We start from the raw sequence: 25,266 nt of genomic DNA on the forward strand, positions 1-25,266 counted from the left end.
ATCTTTTCAGCATATCTGGAATAGATCCTTGCCAACTTTGAACCATGATCTAAAGTTTCTGTAACTGCCTGACAACCTCCAACTTGTCAAGTTTCACAATCCTGGGCTATTTTCCTCTGGTGTCCCTGTTCTTTCAAGACCAATGTAAATCCGCTGTAGGTCATTTTCTGCATATTCCAATTCCTAGGGACTCTCATGGAAATAGTTTCACATCACTTGCTTCAAAAGCTACAGGAATATCAGATTTTGCTACTTGTTTCAATTCAGCTCTATAAAAGACACCTACTACTCTCTTTTCCAAGCATGTATTTGTAGACCATGTGTCCCCATGGTCCTGCAGTTTGCTCGCCCAACTGACCACAACATCGTCTTGTTTCTCTACCAGCACTTCTGACCTGCTCCAATTTATCCTGCAGCTTGGCTAGCGCTCTTCCCCCCCGTTCCCCCCTTCTTTAGGTCTTTTTTTGGTTGTGTGTTTTGTTTGGGTTTTTTAAAGTATCTACCAATGGTCTTTTCCTACCTTTGGGACTTGGAAATTTCATTCCTAATGGGAGTCTGCTCTTTCGTTAAGAATGCAGAGGCCTAGATAAACTTTGTGTTTGACACAGCTGGACAGAGAGCCTTCTGTAGGAATTGTTCAACAGCTTCTCATGCTCCCCATTCTTACCCAAGTTGGTGTTTTTCAAAAGCTTTGCACCTCTTCGAGATGCCAAACACTTTATGTTCATTACCATTTCTGGTAATTGACTTGGTCTTTCTCACTTAATTCCATACTTTAAACAAGTAGAGTGCTGCAGTAGTCAAAATAGCTGCTTTGTGTTCATGTTCTACCTTGCTTCCTGTCACGAAGAGATTAAGTTCATATTTCAGTTCCTCCAGGTGTCCCCAGCTGGACTTGTTCGTTTCCTCAGGATATTATCCCTTTACCACTTCTTCCCTCCTCTGCATCTGCAGCATTGCCGTACAGCGTTCGCTGGCATCCTTAGAGAAGGGCACCATCCCAGACATTAATAACTACCTGGAAATGACGATGTTGCCGATGCAAAGCCCAGAACACAAGTGAGATTCTCAGTGAGATGACCCACTGCAGACATTTCAGTCTTTACTAGTGTCCCATGCAGACCAAAGGCTTTGTTTCTCAGTTCAGGTGCAATACTTACCTTAGAAAACAAAAAAAGGCGTATTTTTTTCTTCTCCCTGCGTAGTTTGATACTGTTCTTCCTGTTCAACCTTCAACCACGTATCTGTCCAAGCAAGCATCCAAGTGTATTTTCAGTGTTAAAATTCAAAGTAAAGTACTTCAAGATGATTTCTACTAACTCTTTTCTTTTTAGACCTACTTACAACATTCAACTCTCTCACGTGCTTATTTAAAATCATAATCTTTAAATTAGGAAAACGATACTTTCTGTCTAGAAGCCAGAAAGAGAAGGAGCTGTCTTCCTCAAAGAAAGAAAACAATGAACAACACTAGCATGACATACCCTGAGAAGTAATTCAAAATATAATTCCATTAATACTTTGTTAGGACACAAGGTTTAAATTCTACGATTTCAAGAAGTATAGCTCAAAGAACATATGACAAAAAATTGCCCTCACTAATCTTATGTTCTTCAAAATTCACACATAGCTCTTTTTATATTAAAAAAGGTTTTAGGAAAGATCAGCATTTCCCAGTATCACACCAGGCTTTTCTAACTGCAAATCCATATGCAAAGAAGTCACTTGCAGTCCCGTCTACAAACTTCCTCTGAAGTGACTGAAGCACAAAAACCCCAGAGCCACCACGCTGGAGGAGCCGTGAAACATACTTGGCAGAAATCTACTACAAGTGTTTTCTTTTAAAATGAAATTCTTAGTACATCTGGCTACATGATTAAAATAAATACATGTATTGACAATCCTCAGGGGAAAGCTTTTTAGGGGAGAAAATAGCAATTTCAGGGCTCAACTTGATACACCTTCAGAAAAAGCAAACATTATCACAAACTTCTAAGACCACCCCTCGGGAATAGTCAGGTTTTCCTAGTGACACCTAACGCAGCAGTCATTTGAAAAAGAGGAGAAGAAAAAAAACCAACCTTGTAGTGGACAAATAGGACAACATAAATACAAAAGCATTTAATGATCCCTCACATTCCCAAAGTGGGAAACAGTGTAATTTACTGTTTGGGGGGGGTTATGATTACAAAAATATTAAGTAAAAGCTAATTAAGCAGAAAACGCCGAATACAGAGCTAAGATTTTTCCAGGTCTTAGTTTTGGAAATTTTAATGAAAAATATTTGTTCTTGCATTGACACCCACCACAGTTTCAATCAGTACTTATCCTTAGTCCTGTTCACCTCCTACCTCCCATTTTCCACATCTCCTTTCAGGACTGTGCACCTAACGATATTTTCCTATTGCTGTGGTATCGCATCCTAAGACATCAAGATTTTGGCTTGAACCCACGGTCTCAAGGCAGATTTTAAAAGAAGCTGTTCTGCTTTCCAGTGCATTAGCCATGACAACATTTTCTCACTAAAATAAATATTTTCCACACCAAAATGCAGGTGCAAGGGAAAAAGTCAAGTGCAGCACAGGAATATTTTTCAGGCTAAGAACAAATATAAATCTTTTACGGTTTAGGTCATATTCTAGCGCAGCAGAAATGGTTTTGGGCTGTGCAACTGAAGATGCTTTATCCCTCTGACAAGCCTGTCTTTGTCATAATAGTGTCACGGCTGTAGATTTGCAAACCCGATGTGTCTGTCGCGGGTGTGCTCTGGAGCATCAGCGACAGACAAACCAAGCTGCCGGTGCGCAGTCTGGCTGTTGGTACCCGCCTCGGAGCCAGCAGGCAGGGTCCTTTCACCAGCGCAGCATGGGACCGGCCCGGACGAGGCGCAGCGGGTCCCGTCTCTGCACAAACACCTGGACTTTGGGTAGCTCGGTTGTATGCCACCACCAGAGGACATCAGCCATCTCTCTTGGAAGCTCTAGGGCTGTCCTGCACTAACATACAATCTTGTGCTTCCTTTGAAAACTAACTCCTCCGCCTCATCTGTACATCAAAAAGCAAGGGCTACGCATTTGGAGATCAGACAGTTTGTAACACTGAGCTTGCAGGTCCACAAGGCATTTCACCAAGAGACAGACGGAGTTCTCAAAAGTACACACCTGACAAACTGCCCTTGATACACATCGGTTCACTACCTGTATGATTTTCAAAGCCTTTTTTCTTAAGTCCTACAAAGTTTCTGCCTCATTAGCCATTAAGCTGCTTTTAAATTTTAGGGTTCCCACAGCACACACAGCGACATTTCGATTTTCCCTCTCCGCTCGCATCCAAGATGAACACGAGCTCTTCCCCTGGTGCCCCACTCCAGAAGCGAGAAGGACCACAGAAAGAATCCGTCTGCAGGCACTGGGAGTGAGTTAGTTAACGTGGCAAAGACTGGTACAAAACTATTTTGTTCCGCTCGAAGGAGGCAGCAGCCCTGAGCACCACAGGTTACACGGCTCTCTGGCTAGAAGTGCTCCAAATAAACCAGTCACTGTTCCTCAGATACTGCTTTGTTATGTCCGCATTACAGCACGACAGGTCTGCGTGCGCATCAAGATTAATCTAGAAGAACTGTCACACCAATAGCCTTGAACATTCCAACTTTAATGCAAATATTGTATTAACCGTCTTGATTTCTTTCTGTAGGTCAATGACGAGACGAATCGTTTAACCCCCCTGTATGTTTATAGAATAGAGTGTAAAGTTTCAAACAAGCCTCCTGGTTTGAGGGGAACTGTCTGCCCAAAAAGAGTAAGTTTGTGCCCAGGAATGAAAAACAGACACGTGGACTGTTGTCAGCTCGTACCTGCAATTAAACCTTCCCCGAAAACATGCTTCTGTCACCGTGCCGCTTCCCACGCCTAAGCCACGGGCAGGCGTTTGCCCAAGGCGGATACCACGCTACCATCACTGCCCTCCCAAACAAAAGCATTTCAGCCGTGACCCACCGCTGTTCCATGAACCACAGCCGTAGATTTTTGTGGCTATCAACACAAAACGTGGCAGCAAAACAGCATCATCTGTCTTGTACCACTCAGACAAGACCCTCTTCTCTCTAAAAACAGTGACTCAGCATGCAATACTATTAATTCTCATACACATACTTAATTTAAGCACTCAATTGACTCTTAAGCACTTAATTAAGTCTGTGGGAGTACTTACAAGGCTTGAAGTCTAATGCTATAATGTGGCATGCATACAGTATCTCACTTGGTGACTACAGAAACCATTATGCTACTATGGAATGTTTTCTTCTAGAAAACCCACCCGTTACACCAGTTACACATCTGACAAAAATGCAGCAAGTTACCTCAAATCCCATTAATTATCTACTTTCTCTCACCACTTCCTTAATCTTTCCAGAACAAAAAAAAAAAAAAAAAAAAAAAAAAAAGAGAAGTCTACAGCTGTTGGAGTAGTTCTTGGAAATACAATCAAACACCCTTTCCTGGGAACGGAGGAGGGGCGGTACCGAGGGCACAGTGCAGCTCCTGCCCGAAGCCATACATGGCAGCCCTAAGGAGGGCAGAGTGTTCAAACCGTGCCAACGCAGGCAATGCCATCTCCACCAACACCTGCACGTAGCGCCGGCTGGCACCGCGTGCTCCTGACAAACCGCAAGCTGTGACTCACCACCAGCTTCCCCCGCACGCACCCCAGCACGGCCCGGCCGGGCAACACACCTGCAGCGTCGACGGGGCTTCAGCCACGCTGGCCGGGACCACCCGTCCCCTCCGCACGCAGGGTACGGCTGTGGCTCCAGCCCACCTCCACAACAGAGCTGACCAGACAGCTTCCACGTGCTGGTCAGCAAGGCTGGTGCTAAATAATCAACATTAATGCCACATGCAACACTTCTGCTCTCCCTTCATTAAGGAGAATCGCCTGATCACTACGATCGACACAGCCCCTCAAGTTCAGCCAGAGCTGAATCAACCTCTGCTGCTGTGGAAGTTTATCTGTAAACATCCCTTAAATACCTTCAACACCCGCACCTGGGCTAACAATCAAGTTCTTCTAAGAATTGCTTGTACCCTTCTGCAATATTTCCCCTGAGCAAGCGATTAATTTACAATGATGTTGGCTCAGTCAGAGCCCTTTCCTCGGTTCTTCTCTCAGAAACCCTCTATTTACACGCAGGATCTTTTGTGAGTGCAGGTGTATAAATAGAATAGCTTCAATTAATTGCAGTGTTGCCCATAGCGTGTCTCTGATCAGTGGCTGTTGTGCACCTGCAGTAATAAAATACCAAGAGAGATAATGTACTGAATTTTAATCACATGTTGCCATGTTACATATTACGCTGTTTAAAAACATTTCCTTTACTCCTGAGCTGTTTGTAAAAGGGTGTTACCAATTAAGCACGAATAGCCTGGGGAGCGGTATTACAGTTCACACAATTTGGTTAGAGTGACTAAGTGGAGAGAAGCAGCTTGATAGCAGCTGGTATTTTTCTGAAATGGCTAACATAGTAACAGGACATTCTTTCAGGAGCACTTGCAAGGGGAAGGGACCAGGGTGGTTTAAAAACCCTTGCCGCATTGTAACGTGGTATTATTGTGTAGCCCAAAATGATTCACAACTCAATAGAGAAGCTGAAATGAAAACAACGTGTGCAGGGAAAACAAAATGAAGAGGCAGATTACTGGCAAGACGTTCCTGGAAAAGCAATCAGAAATCTCAGTCCTGCTTCTTGGTATATTCAGGGAGACAGCCCGTGGCACCGCACACAGACACCTAACCTGAAAGAACGTCAAGGGGAAAACTACACACTGGCTGTAAAGGCTTTTCTTCTAAAATACTGCCCCATTTCTGCCAAGCACTTTTGGTTTTTTTCCTAAAAACACCAAGTACATGGACTGAATTTAAGGAAATCTGAGTGTGCATTAAAGGCCTTCACTTAAAATAAAGTGCAGAAGGAAAGAAGAGCACACGATAGCATCTGGCCATATATAACAGAGATCCCAGGCTAATGACTAAGAACAACGTTGTTGGATTTCTAGTGTACCTTATTTCCTCTATTGGGGGCTTCAGAAGACGCAAACCCAAAGTTAACAACTAGGAAAGCATGTTAAAAACGAGCACCTAAGTGAAAGAGGACAACGAATACGGGCAGCAACAAATGCAAACGCTTCAGGAAGCAGCAGATGAAATACGAAGAGATTACAAAAACAAATTGGCAGAGAGAAAGCCACATAATTCAGGTGTCAAGTCAAAGCAAATGCATTCATTCCCAACTCAACTACTCAGGCAATAATGATGAAAGACACTCAGGAATGCAATGGCAACTTGGGGGGGGGGGGGGGGGGGGAGGCAAAAAAGAGGAGTTGCACACTAGCAGCCTTAACACTGATTTGGGTGGGATTGGAGCTACCGGTGGAAATCTCCTGGTAGATCTAATGGTGGTGTAGAAATAGCTGCTAATAATAAATTACAACCTTGCATTCATCAGAAAATGGGAAACCTCCAGGGGTAAGGTTTCACTAGATACATGTGATGCCTGCTACCTGGTCACAACAGGCAGACCCGTTGTTACTGTGGTTCAGTTCGCTCTGGATCTGATGCAAGGCCACGTAACCGTGAGGACACCTCCATCAGAAACACGGATGAGCGATCAGCACAACACGCTAAGGGGGACCATGAAATACAGTATCAAGTATGTCCAACCCAGTTCCTCATTTTCACAACCACTCTTGCCCTTACCATTACTGGGTTTCTCTTGTTTCCCAGGCCGGTGTCCCCATGACTATTATTTACTTACTTACAAACACAATCCAGGTTTTTCCCACACCCTGACTACTGTCAGCTGCTACAGACAGTCAACCTTCCCTTCATACAAAAGGCTTAATGCTGTTCTGCACACACTCCTTAGACCGAGCTACACTCTAGAAACTTTAAGGTTAGCTTCAACACAGGGTAGCAAAGCTAACTCACTTTACCAACAAAGGCTTTAGCTTATTATTATTATTTTTATTTTTAATCAACAACCTAGGACTTACTGCTTTTAAGGGCAGGTAAAGTATGGCCCATCATGTCACTCCACAACACCAAAAATCATCATACTAAGAGCACAAACACTCTCCCAAACAATGTCTTTTTACTCCTGTCACTTGTGCAGAAATATCACGCCATGGGTTGATTTCAGTCAGTGCCTGGAGGGCGTATTAAGGAACTTGAGTCTATGACTGCTCTGTACCTCACACAGTACAGATGACTGCACCGTCTAGCGGATCTAGTGACAACTTGCTCCTTCGGCAGAGGCTAATGCATACGTACGGCAGCTACGGCTATCTTCAACATTTCTAGCCTTCTCCTTTTCTTTTAGGACTTCACAAATATTTCTGCTGCCGCCTGCAACTTCAGGCCTGAATTTCACAGTCAAATCCATGCAGTCTAGTTAAATTCCTCAGAAGTCTTTTAACCTCCACAGGAATTAACAGACGTAAATAACACCTATCTGAGGAACAAGGTCTGAGCCACCACGCTGTTATCTTTTGCCAAGACGAAAGATGCTGACACCTTGGGGTTTATTTAAGCTGGTTTAATGCATATCAAGACAGTCTCCTACTTTCCTAACCTCGGGGAGAATTACTGTCAAAGACATTCGGAAAGTTTAAGCACATTGTGTCAGACCATTTCTCTTCTTGCCCTCTTAGCGATGTGTTTGAAGAGTGGGGCAAGAGATTAAGGACACACAACTCGTCCTTTGCCAAAACTATGTTATCGTGACTTTCCAGGTGTTTTACTATTTATTCTGTGACCGATTAAACACATTCCTATGTAAACACTCACTCATCTGCAATTCTCTGCCTCTCCCTTCAAGTATTTCTAAAAAATGTACTATTTACTATTCCCCCACGGAGGCAGGATTGAAGCAGCTTTTAATGATGGATGCCATAAGCTCCATCACTTCATTACGGACTGCTCTTGGACTCCGGAGAGGACATGGACTTTGTGATATTGCGTGGTAACATTTGTCACTTGTTTCCAGCACGTTTTTCAGTACTATTGCCCATCCTCCCTGCCAGAAAAAGAACCCGTCTTTCCCACTGCCATCTGTAGTGAAACAACAATGGAAAAACATCACCTGGCATCTGAAAATTACTAGTTTACCTCGTTATTCCAGGTGTACTCATCTGTATACTCCATATACTAATAAAACACATTGTTTTCATCTTCGCCTTTGATTACTCTCTTTTAAGCTTTAACAGCCTTCCTTTGATATACTTACTACTACAATTAAAGCTTCCCCTCACTGGCTTCACGCGTCAAAATTCAGAAGATTCTCCCTATACTGAAAAAGCCCTCAGATAACAAAATAACCCGATTTCGCAGCCGCGTGAAGCCAGAACACTGCAAGAGGCTCCAGCCAAGCCCAGGGTCTAGCTGCTGCTTGCACTAGGGACAATTCCCTGGATCCCCAAGGGAAAGAGCAGAGCGTTTCCAATTATTCCCCAGGCTTCTCCTCACTTTCAAGCACGTTCCGAAGGTAGGTTATTGCAGGCAGACGGAGCAGTCGATTTCTCCGTGGCAGAACAGCCTCTCTGAGGGAAATCCTGCCTTACAAACCTCAGGGGTCGCTGCAGCAGCCACAAGCACATGCATAAGGATGACCTGGCTGACGCGGTCTACTTGGATTTTTGAAAGCTTATCACTGAAGCCTTCTAAGAAAACATATTAGTGGAGTACGATCAAAGGCCCTTTCTAGGATAAATGTTGTAAAAACTGATCATTTACTTCTACTTTCTATTTTCTATCTTTTAAACAAAGGGACAAGAGCAGGCTGCTGGCTGGCGGTGTGCTGTTACACCTAGGGAAACGGGGAAGAGCAATCAGGACAGAAAGCCTGATGACGATAGGGAGTTATTCAGTGTAGGCATGACACTAACAACAAGGTGCAGAACAACCTCACGAAACTTTGCGGCTGGATAATAAAAGGCCAAAGGACAATCACTGCAGGAAAATATAAACAGATGTCTATGGTGGAAAAAAAAAAAAATAATCCTACCTTCACAGATGAAACAATAACCTTCAAACTGACTATTATCATTCAGGAGAGAGCGCTCTACATTACAACACACAGTCTGGGCTGTTGCAACTACTTCCAAGTCAGCCCTGTTTGTTTGTTTTAATTGTTTTCATACAAGTTTTAGATTGTTATTTCAAAGCTAACCTAAAACAAAGAACTGGCTGGCTGCTGCGCACCACATCCTTAAGAGTCCAAAGAATGTGCAGCTCAGCTATTTACAAATGTATTATCCTGATGTAACATGGACATTCATGCTTCATTGCTTTCCAGTTACCAAACTGAACTGTAAGTCAAAAAAAAAAAAAGTACAATTTCAGCCTGCAAATACCCTAACTAAAAAAATATTATGAACACAGAAGAAATTATCTGAAAGTGTTTTGCAATTTTAGTTGTCTTGTAAAAGAGAAGCACAGCATTAATACCACAGACAGCCTCCTGTCTGTATTTAGGAAACAAAGGTAGCAGGGAACGTGGCTTTTCTACAGCAATCTTTTGTCAGGTGATTCAAAGAAAAATGTAAAGTGTTGGGAAATGACGGATTTATTCCCTAAACCCTAAAGACTTAAATCCCTCAATTACCTCCTGTCTTTGTTGAAAAGGGCACGCTGAGATCCCGGGCTTTTAACGCAACACCAGACAGGAACTATCTTTATAACACAGTCCTTGCCTGGATTCAAAAGGGAGAACAATACCGACGAGACAATTGAAAGCAATGTGACTAGGCAAAATTCAGCTGGGTTGTGGAAAAGTCTCATCTCATTGTTCTGCGTGGAAAACCACAGAAAACTCAAGATTATTGGAGCTCCTCAATCACTTATTACCAGCTCTCGTCCACCACAGTTCAATGGTTTCACACACATAGCCTAGCTACTGTTTTCCAGCTTGTTTTTGTTCCAAACAGCTTTAACAGTAAGTTTTGGATTTCTCTTTAAAGTCATCGATCGTAGTACCCTTTTTCTTTTACTAAGCTTCGAGTTAAGAATCCACATGCCGGTGCCAAACCTTACACTTGCTTAAGAGAAGCTTGCACACAGCTACATCTTGGATATGCAGACAATTACTATAATTTGCCTTTTAGAAACTAACATACTGAATTCTGTGACAATTCAGGTACTTCACTTGGAGCGTAGAGAACAGTACGATGTGAAAATAGAGTATTTGTGGGTCATGGCGTGTCTCAAGTTCCTACAGAGACTAATAGAAATAGTCTCCGAGTTGATGTTACTGTGTAATTTGGTACACGCATCTTCCACACACGAGCCAGTCCCAGCCGACAGTTCACGCTGTTCCCATCAACTGTGCAATCCTCTACAGGGGTGTAAGCCAGAGAAGAATTTGACCTTGTTAGTGTCCACTCACACACATACAGTTTGAAGAAACACACCAGAACATCTCGGAGCGGAACCGGATCCTAGCAGATGAACTAGACAAACACATCGCGAAGGTTTGCTGCATTAAGAGATGCTTTCTGTGTCTGGAAGACACATGAAAACAGGATGTCATTCCTCTTCCCGTAGGCAGCACTAGCCAACAGACCGAGTTCTCAGGTGAGGAAGCACCCTTCAGCCTGAGTCAGGAACCGAGGGATGCTGGCTACTACAACTTCACAGGCATGGACCCCGAGCAGTTGCCAGCTCCCGCACAAAAAGAATGCAAAAATACCGGCAAGATTTACGCATCAAAAATTCTCAACTTGAAACGCTGCGGTCCCTGCTATCCTTAAGCAGATTTGCACTCCAAAGAAATTTAGGGTTTGTGCAGCCAAGACAGCCAGACATTGAAACATTTAAGCAAGTAGCCTTGGCAGATCTTTAGCTTCTGTACAAGCATTCGTGAAAGCCGTGTGCTCACCACAACAGAGCTCCTGACGAGACCTTTCTCACTACTTGCCATTCACCGCGTCGGAGGTGGCCAAGCAGAAAATTCTGCCTAGTCCTTAGCGTGGGCCTGCGGTTCTCACTTTACTTTGTTGCAGAGAAATATTTCGGCTCAGAACTCCTGTTTTGCAAAAGATTGCAATCCTTGATATACTTCAGAGGAGGAAAGCTGCTTTGTTTTTTCAGTTAACATAGAACACCCGAATCTCAGTGCTTTGAAGATGTGTGTTCATATGGCACGTTAGCGGGAAGAAGCTGGAAGAAGGTGCAGACATTTGAGCATCCCTGCCTTAGGCAAAGTTACACCAAAAGGAAACATATCAAATTCTTTTTAAGCCATTTCTCTTTTCTAGCTATTTAGCTCATCTTAGCTAGAGCTTGCACTTTTTAATATCTATCTTGTCCAAAAGAAACCTGAACCGGCCAATTATGAGCTGCAGGAATCCACAGGCAAATCCATTTCCCCGACTCACATTTCATTTGCTTGAAGATTACTAGCAAAATAACAAACCATCTCTCTAGAAAGGAAATATTTTTCAGCACCTACTTAAACACATTTCATTTATTTATTCCAAATATTTTCCCACAACTATCCACAATTTGTAAAGGAAAAAAAAAAGCAAAAAGACGAGGCCAAGTTTATTCTTAAGCAAAGAATGTTGATTATTGCGACACACTTCCAGGTGAAAAAACATTTCTGCTAGTGTAACAAATTCACTGCTTACAGTAGAAAGCTACCCAAACACACCTGGACCGCTTCAAAAATCATGTAATATCATATTAAGAACATCAAGGATGTAACACTTGGAATTATCAAAAACTGCTCTGGTTTGTGTGCTCCTTGGGGGACAACTTTAACACACAGTGAACTGAATGGTCCACAAGATAGGAATATATACCTCTCAAAATTTGTATTAGGTATTCGTTCAGCTACTTAGCTTTTTCAGAAGCCTATGTCATAGCCTGTATAGTCAAGGTTGGACATCCTTACTTCTTCTTTCTACGTCATATTTCGAGTTGCTGGAAAGCACATACATACACTTATTTCTGGGAAATGTCACTCAGAAATCATGTGACCTATCAACTTGTTCCTCACTGTACCACTTAAAAATTAATTTAAAAAACAGGAAAAAAAAACCAGACTAAATGAAGACCTCATTGCAGCACCATCTTAATATTCTGCCCAGTGACGGAGAATCTTGTTCTTCCCGTTTTCCCAACTCCGGACTAGACAATTTACAAGAGACAACATATTGTCCTTGCCTCCAGCCATCAAAGCTCCTCTCCTTCCTTCGGCCTTACCACCTGACTCCTGAAGGACCCCAGGCAGTTACCAAGCCAAAACTTTCAGTACTCCCAGTATTTGTAAACCTAATCTATGTATACCTTAATGTCACATCCTCAGCCAAACGTACCCCTGTAGGTGTGTTTGTTTCCCTGCCAGGTTTAGGAAATTTCGTGCACATTTCTCAAGGCATCCGAATTCATGCATCGTACACAACCAGGAGAATTCTGTTGAGGGAATCACAGATTCATCATTTTCTTGCTCGTGATGACCCAAATGTCTCCTAAGCCCACCCTCAAGAAAGGACAGTTTTGCTTTATCTGTTCAAAAGGCTTATGCTGAAGACACCGCTTAGCCCACAGATTTCCTATGGTGTCAGACACACAAGGAAAACGGTCACTCAACTGATCTCTACAGTCTCAGATTGCCTTCTCCGTCTTTTTCATTTGAGTCTGTAGCAATCACAAGCTTGGGGAAAGCCCAGAAAGAACGTCTGGAGCTAATTTAAGTGTCTACTTATGTCTGTGGAATCCCTAAGAAGCTTACAGATGCCTGCCGTATCCCATTCAACTTGGAGCTAATTAAACCAAAATAAGGATTGTCAGTAAAGCGTCGGCAATTATTTCTTTCTTCGCCAGAGCTTATAAGAAAAGACAAAAGTGGCATTATGGTTACGTGACCACTTACAGATTTAGAGTTGCTATTTGCACAAAAGCGAAGACTGGAGATAGGTGAAAGGGGTTTTATCTTCCTAAAGAGAGACTGAGTTGCTAAGAGTGGGTAAAAACGCTAGCCAAGAGCCAGACATAGGTGGCAAGATATAACAGGAAATACAGACCAGTTCTAAGTATCAGAAGGGAAAGAGTCCAGGATAATCAGCACCTAGCGCTGGTGCTACCCATCAGTACACTTTTAAAAATTATCCAACTAACTCATCTCCCAGCATTTTCTGCAAAATCACTCTGTGGGTAAGCAGCAATTCTCAAGCCCACTTCTTTCTATGGCTGGACCTCAGGAATTTCAAATCATGACCGAAGCAGAAAGAACTACCAGATCTCTATATCTTCAGCAAACAACTGTCAAAGAGTCCGTCTTCCAACAAGAGTGGGAGTCGCCTTTGTCTCCTTCCTTCATTAGTCTGAGAAAGTGCCACTTCACACTGAACTGTTGAGAAAAATATGCTGCTATTTTAACAGTAGAACAAGCAGTAAAATTCTGAGAGGGGAAAAAACCTGGTCTCAATCCCGCTATTAGGTTTAGGGTCAGGAAGGGGTCATCCTCCCCTTCTCACTAAGGTACCGGTTTAAAAGACTCCAAGGGAGGGTGTGGAGACAGAGGAGAGAAACAAGAGAGAACAGGAAGATGTCCAAAAAAGCTATTTTGCTGGGCCAGAAGGGCCACCACAAAACATTCTTAAGGCTGTTCCAGTTTGCTCTGTTTACCCAATCTTGAATTACCGAGACATGTGCAAGCTTCAAAAAATTCAGCTCAGAGAAGCCTTCCAACACTGATATCAATCTAAATGTTATCTATACATTATGGGCTTATAAAAAGGGGGAAGAAAAGAAAAGCTCTTAGATATTTCTGCCGTGGATTTGCTTGCACATTCTCCAATTCTTACTCATTCTGGTTGAGCCAAAAAGCAGACTGGTAGCCACATGACTCAAGCTGTTTGGCCTCCAGTCCCAGCAAGTACTAAGAGTGCAGAGGCACGTTGATATGAAATATAATTAACCATATTTTTTCCATAACATCCCAGAAAAAAAATTCTATCGGAGCTTAGTAATAGCTCTGGCGGAGGTTTGGCAGGGGAAAAAACCAGGAGTGGCTCTACCGCATCCGCAGGGACTCAGCTCTTCAAAGCCTCGGAGGAAGTTAGCAGGTTAATTCACTGCAAACCGGGCACCCAGCTGCCTTCAGCGCCTTCCAGCATTTCAGCCTAGCAATGAGTAGGTTCGCTCCACATTTTTGCTGCTTCCTAAAAAGCCACAGGTGTTTAAACAGCTATCCCTCGATCTAAGCTCTGCTGTACGACAGTGGCCCACCCAGCAAACGGAGAGCACCACACGCTCCATACATCCTTCCACTGAAGCCATCTGATGCACTTGCTACTGCAGGCTGTACCTTTCCCCCTCCTCTGCTCAGTGAGAGTATAGTCCACACCCAAGTAACAATTAATTTACCCATTAAATAGGAAAGGCAGGGACTAAAATTGTGCCACTTTCCTCCAAGATCCTTACGTGCATTAAGAGAAGGTCAGTTCCTACACTCCTTCCAGAACAAACAGATTCATCCCTTCCCGCCCCCTTCATCCCCCCTCCCTCTGAAGGAGGATCCACTCAATACTCAGCCACAACTTGCTTCATACGAAGAAAGTACTCTCAAACAAATTTCAATCCCCAGGTTATCATTTAACTGCTGAGAGCCCACCCTGCAGCCACAGCAGAGTCCAGGAGCCCTGCACTGGGTAGAGCCACTCTAGGACAAGAACCAGAGACAAGATTAAAAGGAGGAATCAAACTGCAAATTCCAATCCTAGATACTGAATGAAGGCTTGCTTTCAGCAGATTATTTTTTTTCTTTCTGTACACAAGAAAAGCATTTAGACCATATGCACGCACATGTGAAAACCCCTAACCAATTATTTTGTTTTAAAGATGTTACATTTAATATTATAGACACACAATTGCTTTGGGATTTGGCGTTTCCTGCATCTCCAGTCGCTGCAATACATGAAAAGAACTAGGCTATCATTAAGTGCAGGGTCCTGACATTTAATTCTTCCCATTATATTTCAGTGGAATCACCTGCAATACCAAAATCCAAAGCAATACTTAAAAAAACAAACAAATAAACAAACCACAAAACTAATCACCCAACATTCCCTCCCTCACTTTTAATGTTTCTTTTTAGTGGCCTGTTTAAGAGCAGGCTAAAGAAAGCAAGGACAGCCAAAGACTCACAACTGACCCATGTACCAAAATACCTGTTTTCCACAGGGCTTGTAGAAGAGATAGATTTTAATTAGACCTGACTGCTTTCCTAAGAGAAACATTCATACACATAAGAACACATGCAGCAGACAGAGGCGTTTCTGAGCCCCCACCTCCTGGGTAAAGCATCACAGGAGTAGCAGCACAAAGGGATCGGGTGCCAGAGAGAGACAGGTTCAAGCTAACTGCGTTTGGCAGGACGCTCACGGAGCATTTGAAAGCAAACTGCTCTCCAACTGTCTCCAGCCTAGAGTTCGCAGAAATAAAATGAGCTCCCCCTTCTGCTTCATTTTCTGCTCTCTGTGATGAAGAGGCAGTCTGTAGGGTACCTCCTGAATCACACTATGCAAAAAATAAGAGAAGATGGTGACGCCTGACAAAGGCTTAACACACACTCCCAGGATGGCCGGCACTGGGGTTTCATTCCCTCCTCTGGCTCATGAAACTTACATCCAAGTTCTCCACCACCCAGCAGCAAAGCCCAGCTTTGCCATTCGCTGTTCTGCTCCCACCTGCATTTGCACAGAAGTACTTCTGGGTTCCTGCCCCTGCTCCAAAGGCTTTAGCCACAGAAATTCAGCCTGGGAATGGTGCTGTATACCTTCGCCATCTCAGGCACGGCACGCATCCTGGCTGATGGGCTAGCTCCTCACCCTCATGCTCCTCCTAGGCCAAAAAAAACCCCACAACCAACAAATGGGTATTTTACACATGAAACGGACCAATTTCAGAGGACAAAGATCCACCACTCCATTCCAGAGCAGCTTGTAGCTGGACATTATTCCTGCATTTCCCAGGACACAGCTGTAAATATCCCTGCACATGCAGCATTCCCAACCCCTGCCTGAGCGATACAGCCCAGATGCTCCGCATGGAAGTAGCAGTCTCTCCTGCAGAGGAAAGCCTTAACAAGGACGGTTCCGGTTCTTTTGTTTGGTTTTTTTTTTTTAGCCCCTTACCATCGCCTGCCCCTACCACTAAGCACACCAATAATCCAGGCTGTGACTCTTTAGTAGAGGGAGTCCTCTCCTGGTGACATCAGGTAATGCACCAAAACCCCCATCCCAAGCATCCTCCCCATCGCAGCCACTGCTGCTTGGCTGCAGGCTTCACCGCGCAGTGCCAGAGCCAACTGCCCAACGTGGGCATCAATACAGCAACGGTTGATATGGAAGCGATTTACAGCCTAATTGGTGTCGCTCAGCGCTAATTCTTGTGGGCAGGGAATACTCACGTGCCGGTCAGAAGTCACTTCAAGTCTGCATGAAAGCAGCCCAGTTCCCTGGCAAGCAGAGGCCACAGTCATCCCACAGTGAAACGCGGGCATCGGTGCCGTACAGATGTCAGCAAGTCCACGCAGCCCGGATCCAGGCTTCAAAACACAAAAGCAGTTACAACCTGCTGCTGCCTCAGATTGTTCGATCAGAAGAGGTGGTCAAAGCATCGTATGGCAATACCGTACTTCTAGCTGAGACAACTGACAGTGGTCTCCTGTCCTGATGTCAACCAGGATTTTACTTATTCTGTGCACGCTCGACTGAAAAAAACACAGCTCTTCTTAAACACCAATGCTACACAAGTTACGGGACACTTCTGAGGAATGTGAGATTTTTTTTCACCTCTGTCACTCCAGACAACAGAAAGAATATACAACCTTGCACTCATTTAGAGATGACGTAATACCAAAAAAAAAAAAGAGTAAAGTCTTTATTTCTAATTTGCTTCTGTTAAAGAAAACAAAATACAACACAGAACTCAAGCCCCTTCATCTCACATCCCAAAGAAACACACATACATCCTTGTCACAAAGAACAGATGACACATTGTGCTTCTATCTGCTTCTCAAACTCTGAGGATCATTTTTATTACCCCGTTTCTTTGTTCTTAACAAAAAAAGCCCTAAATCAACTCTCCGACCTCTTTCTATTTTGTAGAAAAGCACAGAGTATTTTAAAGGAATTAGTCTTACTTCTATTTCCTTTCCCCTATGAGTTTTCACTTGACTTCAGATGTGACGCTAAGACCAGAAAAGTTTAAGCGCCTCACAAAGAGAGTTAATAAATGCACTGCCTCCTGCCCACCCAAATCCATTTTCTGCAACATGTATTCGTTTTTACCATTTGTAAAGGAAGTCCTACCAATCCTACCAAGTACATGCCTGAACTGATAATGCTATTTAACTAAGCGAGAGGCATTCAGAAGGCAGAGGTAAGGATTCAGAGGAAAACCACGCTACTGTTCTAGACATTTGCAGAACATACTGGCCCTTCTGATCAGAAGCAGCTTAGCAATATGGTGTAATACTCAGCCACTCTGAAAGTAATTTTTCAAATATTAGTCAAGGTGAGCCTTCCTACACATAAATAACACCACATAGTTCTTGAGCAAACCCCGACCTTTAATTTAAGCAACAACTACAAAAACAGATATGCATCCTAAGGGTGACCACTTTCTTTGTGCTCACCTTTACTACTGCTCTAAATCATCGACTGAATTCTGCCTTGCTGATCTGCTCCTTCCTCCGCAGGAACTATGCTTGGAAGTTGCAGCTAAGAGGACACTTCCTAGTTACTAATCTTTGTGTAAGGCTTTACATGTCCAGTAAATCACAGGTTTCTGTGACTGTCCTGCGATACAGTTGCAGCAGTAAAAGGCATGGCAATAAAAGGCTGCCAAGTCATACAGCCTGCCCAAATTAAGCATTTCTTACGACTGACAGAGAAACCCTAAAAATAAAATAGGAATTATGGAAGCCTACAGCAAACACAGCAGCTATGTATAATACCCAGTGGCACACCATAGAGCCAAAACGCAACAGAGACAACATACATTACGGCTGTTGGCTTATTTTAGTACTTGTTAGCGACTGGAGCTTGAAGCTGTTGTTGTGCAACACAAATGGTGTAGACCATTTCTTACCGGCTGTAGGAATCCCATTGCTATGAATATCAGCCACTTGCAGAGATTTCCAAAACCATTGAACACAAGTTTGTTTCCCAAAGAGAACACAAGAAGTCACTTACCAGCTAACTCCTCTGTGTTTTGATCCAAATAACCCCTCACTGTATCAACCCGAGCCATATATCCCAGCTTTGACTTAAATGACTCACATTTGTTGTTCTCTGATGGAGGAAATGATTGCAGATGGAAATAGCCCTGTTAACCCTTTTGTATGGGCCAGCAGTGTCGTGGCAGAAGGTGGGGCATGGAGAGGAGCATCAAAGCAGAAATCCTGAAGGCACCGGCCTAAGGAGTTTGCTCTCATATGCAAAAATAATCTGGGCAGTCAAAGTTAACAGTGACAGTTTCTGAGACCTGTGCAGCCAAGTCCAACTCGAGGAAAGTTTCTTCTGCTCAGAGAAAACCACAGACCTATTTTTGCGAGCAGACAATTCAGAAGCCCTGATAGCAGCAACACCTGACACAGACTTTTGGATAATATGCTCAGCCAAACACAGTTAAAATAGACCCTGTGAGCCAGCCCTGACATCTCTACTTACAAACTAACAGGAAACTAAACAAAGAATAAACGAACAAAAAAGGACAGTAGGACAGAATACCTGCTCGACATCAAGAGAGAGACAACTGCACTGAGAGCTCTGGCTTTAGTTCATTTTCACTCATCTCCGCGCATGGAATCACTAGAAGAGGTTTAGAAACATACTTTACAAGAATACTAGGGCACCAACCAGTCAGCCATTTGAGTTCAGTCCTTGCCCTCCTGATGTCATCAGCGCTATCACCCTCAGCTGCATCTGGCTGCAGAGCACACCTGGGCACAAGCCACAGGGCATTACCAGTCTAAACACTTTGAAAACAAAAAAATCAATCCCTTCTGTCTTTATTCAAATAATTAAGCCTTTGGGTCCGCAAAATCAATTTCTCCATATAGTGACACGAACAGTTAGTTCTTTAAATAAAATAAAAAAGTCACCTTATGCCTGGAATAGAAGTTTGATACAGGATTGTACATGAAGTACGGCAATAGCTTAACTACACAGCACGCGTTCTTGGCCCACAAATGCTACGAAAGGCCTTTGATACATGCTGTTAAATTATTAAATGATAATTTCACTGTGGCACGAAAAGGGAAAAGCACCACAGGAGAATAAGACTGCTCAGTAGCTCTACTATTCACCAATCATGTTGACAAAATAAGTATTGTAATTATTCAGCTTCTTGCAGCAAGGCACCAACAAAAGTTCACTATTTACAGGGGTTGTTCATTTATTTTTCTCAAGTGACAAAGAAAAGAAGAAACCAGGAAAGTAAACAGCTAAATGTTTTAAGATTTGCAGGCTGGTTAAACAGAGCGGAGAAGGTGCCAAAATAAAAAGGTAGGGGGAACCAGCCACAAGACACGATAAAGCTTTATTGCAAAGCACTGAATTCCCAGTGCAGCGTGAGTTTTTGTGGAAGTACGTGCTGCAGCATACAAGCTGCAACAAATATAAGACGGCAAAACTCACAACAAAACCAAACAAAAGCCTAAGAAAAACCCTGCAATATGCACCACTTGAACTTCCTTTGTCAGACACTTGGAGAGTAAACCAGCTGTCCCTCAAAGGCTTTTGGAAATGGAAGTAAAACAGTCCACATAAAAGAGCAGACACCTTGTAACAATATCCAAAGTAACCCTCATCCAGTCTGAGCCATTTAAAACTCTTCCCGAGTGCTACTTCACCTAGACCTTTGCGTGATTTGCTTCAGCTACCCTTACGTAAATGGAGAGCAACACCACAGCACTCCCAGTCTCCCTGACCCAGGGAAACACGTGCACAGGACCAAGAGGAGCTTACCCACTGCTACTGAGAGGAAAGGAACTCTAGACCATGTTACTCAATAAACGCAGTCCTCAAAGCCTAACAAATAATCAGGAAAGAAAGGATATTTTCGCTTCTCATATGCCATCCCTTTTCCATCAGTACGTTCCCTGTCTTGTAACCATCAATCCCATAAGTCTGAAGCATTAGAAAACACACATTTTTTGGCTACAGCTTTGAAAGGATCATCCAGGTATAACAGCAAATTTTGTAACTAAGTAGCAGTACTTAGGTGTCCGAAAGGCCCCAGGCAGGCAGACACTTACTTCTGGGGGGCTGCCACCACCGCTGCTGCCACCTGGGCCTCAAACTCCTCCCGCCGCAGCACGTTCCCTGAGCCACGGAATCCCAGCTCCACCAGCTTCCGTGCCACCGCCTCACTCTGCAGGGAGAAGATGGGCAGGGACCTCGGTTAGTGCCAGGACAGCAGGGACATCCCCCCGGGACCCCCTCCTCCCCCACCACCGGGACCCACTGGAGAAGCTCACTCAGGAGAGGGCTGTCTGCTCAACACCCCCCAAAACCAGCGGTGCTGGGCAGCTGGGAGCTACAGGCACGAGCGGGCTCTGCCTTGCTCCCCTCTAACAAAGGCTCACGATAGAGGACAACCAGAAGACCTGGGGTACTCAGGGTGGGTAATGCCACCACGGCCTGGGCAGCAGCAAATAAATCTCAGCAGCTGAAGCCCTGCCCTTTCTTACCCATCTTCCTCTGCCTGCATCACACTTGGGCCTCAGGAAAGCACCTCCACTGCTCTTTTTATACCTCCAGCGGGAAACCAATTCCCCACTTCAAACTAACAACACTGCAGGAGAGTAGCACTGATTAGTTGAGCTCTGAGGCAGGAGGCAGAGCTGGGGATGAGATATTTCCTCCAGCTGAAGCCAGGACACCTGAAGAGCCCTGACAGTCAAAGCAACCCGGGGACACCCCCTGCCTCTCCCACCCCAGCCAGGCTGCCAGACTCCCTCCCAATGTCTTAAAGCCAAATGGGGACTGCTGCTTTCTGAGAGCAAACCTGTAATCAACACCACGTGCCTTCTAAGTGTGAGCCAGAAAAACCTTTTGCCACTTTCCCCAAAGCTTTTTCCACCAAGCAACATGCACTATCATTTTTAGAGCTCAAAATTTCAGCAGTCAGCAGCCTTTGAATATCACTGTGATGTGCCTTGTTTGACCAGAGACATCCCTTGGAGCGATTCAGCCTAAAAATTGTACTTTGTAATCACTGGACAAGATCTTCTTCCCTGCTTTGGTTAAGAACCGGGGCAGCACTAGCTTGAAGCTACCTTTGCACACCAACGTCGGCCTCAGAGTCTTCACCTCGTCCCTCTAGACGAGGGGGTGCTTGTTTCTCTGGGTGCGTTTCAACAGCAAGCGCTACAACAGACAGCTGCTCAGGGAAAGGCTTTCTGGTCCCGACCTGTGCTTGGAGGCTGGCTTCCGAGCAGATCCCTATTGGGGCTAACCCCGCTGTGCTCCTCTGGCCCACCAGGACACCAACACCACCGCCGCGTCCCTTCCCCGGTCCAGCAGACTGCTGCCGCGCGGGGGGTTTTGTCTGTGCGCAGAGGCCGCGCCGCCTCCCTGCCGGGGGAAGGCTGGCTCGGGCGGCAGGAGGACATTTATTTCCTGAGGATGGTCGGTTTCACTAACGAGACCCTCTCACCTAAGGGGCACCAAAGCCTCCGCAAGCCCACAACGCGCCCGCCTCCCCTCGGGAGCCAAGCACTGACCCGTCCCCTGGCTGGTACCCGCCGGGGAACAGGCCCGGGGCCTACCGCGGGGGCTCCGGCGCGGCCCACCCCTCTGGCCTGGCCGGGGCGCCCCGTGGGGGGGGTGTGAGCGTGCCGCTCCCTCCCTCCCACTGACCTCCAGGTAGTGCAGGTCCCGCGCCGCCACCTGCTCCTGCAGGTACTCCTCGTAGGAGCGGGGACGCGGCGGACCAGGGCCGCCGCCCGCCATCACCACCCCCGACCGGCCGGCCCGGGGCGGCGGCGCGAGCCAGGCGCAACGGCGGCGCCCGCACGTGCCGGCCCCGCCCGACCAATCAGCGGCCGCGCGCGGGGGGGGGGGGGGGGGGGAGGGGGCGGAGGGGCTGGGCGGAGCGGAGGGGGAGCGGCTCCGCGCTTCGGTTTTGGGCGGTTTTTTGGTTGGTTTTGGGGGTGTTTTGGGGGGGCAAGCGGGCTTGAGGGCGCGGTGGCCGTGCCCAGCCCCCGGCGGGGGCTGCCGTGCCCGCATGGGCACACCCGAGCGCGGGTAACAGCCCCCCCCTGCACCCCCGGTCGTGCAAACACCTGTAGCCACCACGGAAACAGCCGCAGGCCCGGCGCGCCGTGCCTCACACACCGACTTTTTTAAGCTATTTCACTTGATTTCTGTCCGCTGGCCCCCGCGTGGGGGTTTTTTTTTTTGCGCCCCCCCCCCGCGGAGGCAGCGGGGCGAAGCCGCGCCGGGGCTGGGTGGGTAGCGGGGGACGGCGGGGCGCGGGCTGGGGACCCCGAGCCGTGGCGCGCCGGGGTCCGGCGGCACAGGACCCTGGCGAGGATTCCCGGGGGTCTGGAAAATGATGAACCTCTGCGGGGGTGAAAAACGCCACGTGACAGGGAGGGGGGGAACGTGGGGGTCTTTCTTCGTGTCAGGATTTTAACAAATCCACCCAAGAACCCAGAGCCGGGGCATGGCTGGCGGCCCAGCACGCTACCCCCCGCGCTCCCCGCAGCCCCTTCCCCATCTCCATGTGGATTTGTGCCTCCCTCCAAGGCGGCAGTTGCCTGGAAAGGAATTTGGGAATCCCCTTCGTTTGTTTCCTTTCCAGCTCTTTCTCCCCAGCACCACAGTGGTAAGTCGGAGAGAGCAGATGAGAAAGAAAAAACCCACAAACCAAAAAAATGACACACTGTGCCAACCCCCAACTTCTCAAACTATGCGGGGTTTCAGCCAATGTTTTCCCCACCGGGTGATCAGTTCAGTTCAGAGTTACTTGCTTCGGGGGGACAAGCCACCAGTGCAGCCCATGGTGGCCACCAGCCCGGCCAGCTCATGGCGAAGGGATGGGGTAGTACACCAGCTTTGCAGGGCAAAAAGGAAGCCGGGGGCTTCCCAGAGGCTTCACGTTTGTTCCAACCCTTGCCAACGTTGTGCCTCGAGTGGAGCTTCCAGAGGCACCGCATCTCTCCCAGTGTGGGACTTTGCCTCATCAACATCTGAGACTTTTTATATCTGCAAAGCCTGCGTGAAAAGATGACTCAGAAAGTAAATGGGAGAGAGGAAAAGGGCGAATATTACGTATTGGTCCACATTGTGCAATCGTGCCATTTTTAGCCTTGCTGACAAAGAGCTGGGAGGCATCGTGCTGGGGTCCGAGGACAATTAACTTCATACATCCCTGTTATCTTCCTGGCTCCCTGGATGCCACCCATCCCCGGCTCGTATCAGCCTTCTTCATGACTATAATTGCCCAAGCAGCCGCTCGTCACTCACCAGAGGCCACCTAGCCGCTGATGCACAGCTCTCCTGCCTGCGTGCTTCCAGCAGCCAGACCCCCACCACGGTCCCCACACACAGAACCCCTTCCCCAGTGAGCCCCTCTGCCCTCAGCACCCCAAAAAGAGGGGAAGAAAAGCCCCCCCCCAGCCCTTGATTTTCCCAGAAGGTTTTTCCTCCGTGTGCAACAAGATTTAAAGGCAATATAAAGAGCTTTTATGTAAAATAAGTACAAAAATCTGCTTAAGAGTCCAGCAATTAGTGCTGTCCAAGGCAAGACAATAAATCCACTCGGATGAAATAGGAGCAGCTGACAGGATAGTTTATGTCTAAGTCGGAGTCGCAAAGCCAGAGCCTTTCTTCTTTTCCTGGGCTGTCACAGCAATTTTCCCTCCTTCACATCACCCCACCGAGCGCACCCTCGCTCCCGTTGCTTCCGCAGAAGCAAAACTCCCACCAGCGTGGAAGACTAAGCTCTGCCAACGAGCAGGAAAGGGGGAAGAGAAGCGGTCTGGTCTGGCATCCTTGCTCCCCGTAAATCCCCCCCCGCGGAAGGGCAGGAGGCTCCCCCTTGCCTTGGGAGCAGGACCGCAGGAGGCTCCAGGCTGCTGGTCCTGCTCAGGGTGGCCAGTGCAACATTGCCTCCCCTCCGCTGGCAACACGATAGCCAGAAAGCTTTAAACGCCATCAACAGCTGTAAATAAAAGTTAGCCGAACACATTTTGAAACGCAAGAAACATAACACACTGAAAAAGTTATCTTTATTCCTTAAAAGTCTGTCCAGTTGTCTGCAGGCTATTTTTAAATTTAACAGAGATATTTACCCTTTTTTTTTAAATGCCTTCAGTCTCCTCCTGAGCAGCAAACCTCTTTAATTTCCCTGCAGAGGAGCAGCCAAGACGGGACCAGGAAGGTTTGTCAACCCCAGCCACTGACATTGACTTGCGCTGGGCTCCCTGCTGAGCGCGCTAGCAGGATGCTCTCTGCCGCAGCACCCACCTCTTCATTGCCACGGCGCAACTGCATTTTAATCATTACTGTAATATTACAGCCCCCGCCTCCCCCCGCAGCTTCCCGCGGGCTCTGGGGCTGCTCCTGGCTGCCAGAAAACCCACCTGAAACCTCGGCAGCCGCCCTTGATGTGCGGAAATGGGGTGCAAGAGGGGGAGCGCGGGTTTGACAGGACCCGGAGGCACTCGAGCTGGTTCCTCAGCCGCGTTTCACCCCACAGCTCTGAAACACGATAAATGCTCCTCTTCCCTCCACCCTGGCGGGAACAGTGAGGGGCACGGGGGGAAACACGGTTCAGCCGGAACCACAAGCAGGAGGTGATGCGGTGCTCAGCCCCTGCGGGTCGAGGGGACCCTCCTTCCTGGGGTGACCCCCCAGGGTGACAGCAGCCCCAGCACAGCAAGCGGCGGCACGTCCCAGCAGTCGCCATGGCAAAAACAGGGATGCTGCCATCGCAGCTCAGTCTGGGACCAGTTTTGCCCAGAAACACACAGACCAAAGCATTGTTTTGTCATACAGGCTAGTGATCAACAAGAATTTTCCTTAAAATAAGATTAAAAAACGCCTTTTCCCTCTGCAGGAAAGCAGTGGCAGCACAGGGCTGGTACATTGGCTCCTCTCTTACCTGCCCGGGGAGCTGCAGGCGCTGGGGTTGAGGACGGCACTCTTCCTATGCAACTCCTGCACATCTTTGCATTCAATTAACTCATTTTGG

General features: G+C 46.5%; 1 protein-coding gene across 3 annotated transcripts in view; it reads right to left on the reverse strand.

The window, feature by feature from the left end:
• Positions 1 to 22,037, reverse strand: part of CFAP299 (cilia and flagella associated protein 299) — a 193,810-nt gene extending 171,773 nt beyond the window's left edge. For all 3 annotated transcript variants that reach the window (XR_008466769.1, XM_054203957.1, XM_054203958.1), the window contains exons 1-2: positions 21,927 to 22,037; positions 20,321 to 20,436 (exon numbers count right to left, since the gene is read on the reverse strand). Coding sequence is in view for 2 of the 3 variants with exons in the window: in XM_054203957.1 (XP_054059932.1) it covers positions 20,321 to 20,436; positions 21,927 to 22,019 (209 nt within the window). In the remaining variant the exon portion in view is untranslated. The remainder of the gene's footprint in view (positions 1 to 20,320; positions 20,437 to 21,926) is intronic.
• Positions 22,038 to 25,266: the final 3,229 nt, after the last annotated feature.

Source organism: Rissa tridactyla, chromosome 5 (assembly GCF_028500815.1).
Source record: "Rissa tridactyla isolate bRisTri1 chromosome 5, bRisTri1.patW.cur.20221130, whole genome shotgun sequence".
In the NCBI taxonomy this organism is placed as follows: Eukaryota; Metazoa; Chordata; class Aves; order Charadriiformes; family Laridae; genus Rissa; species Rissa tridactyla.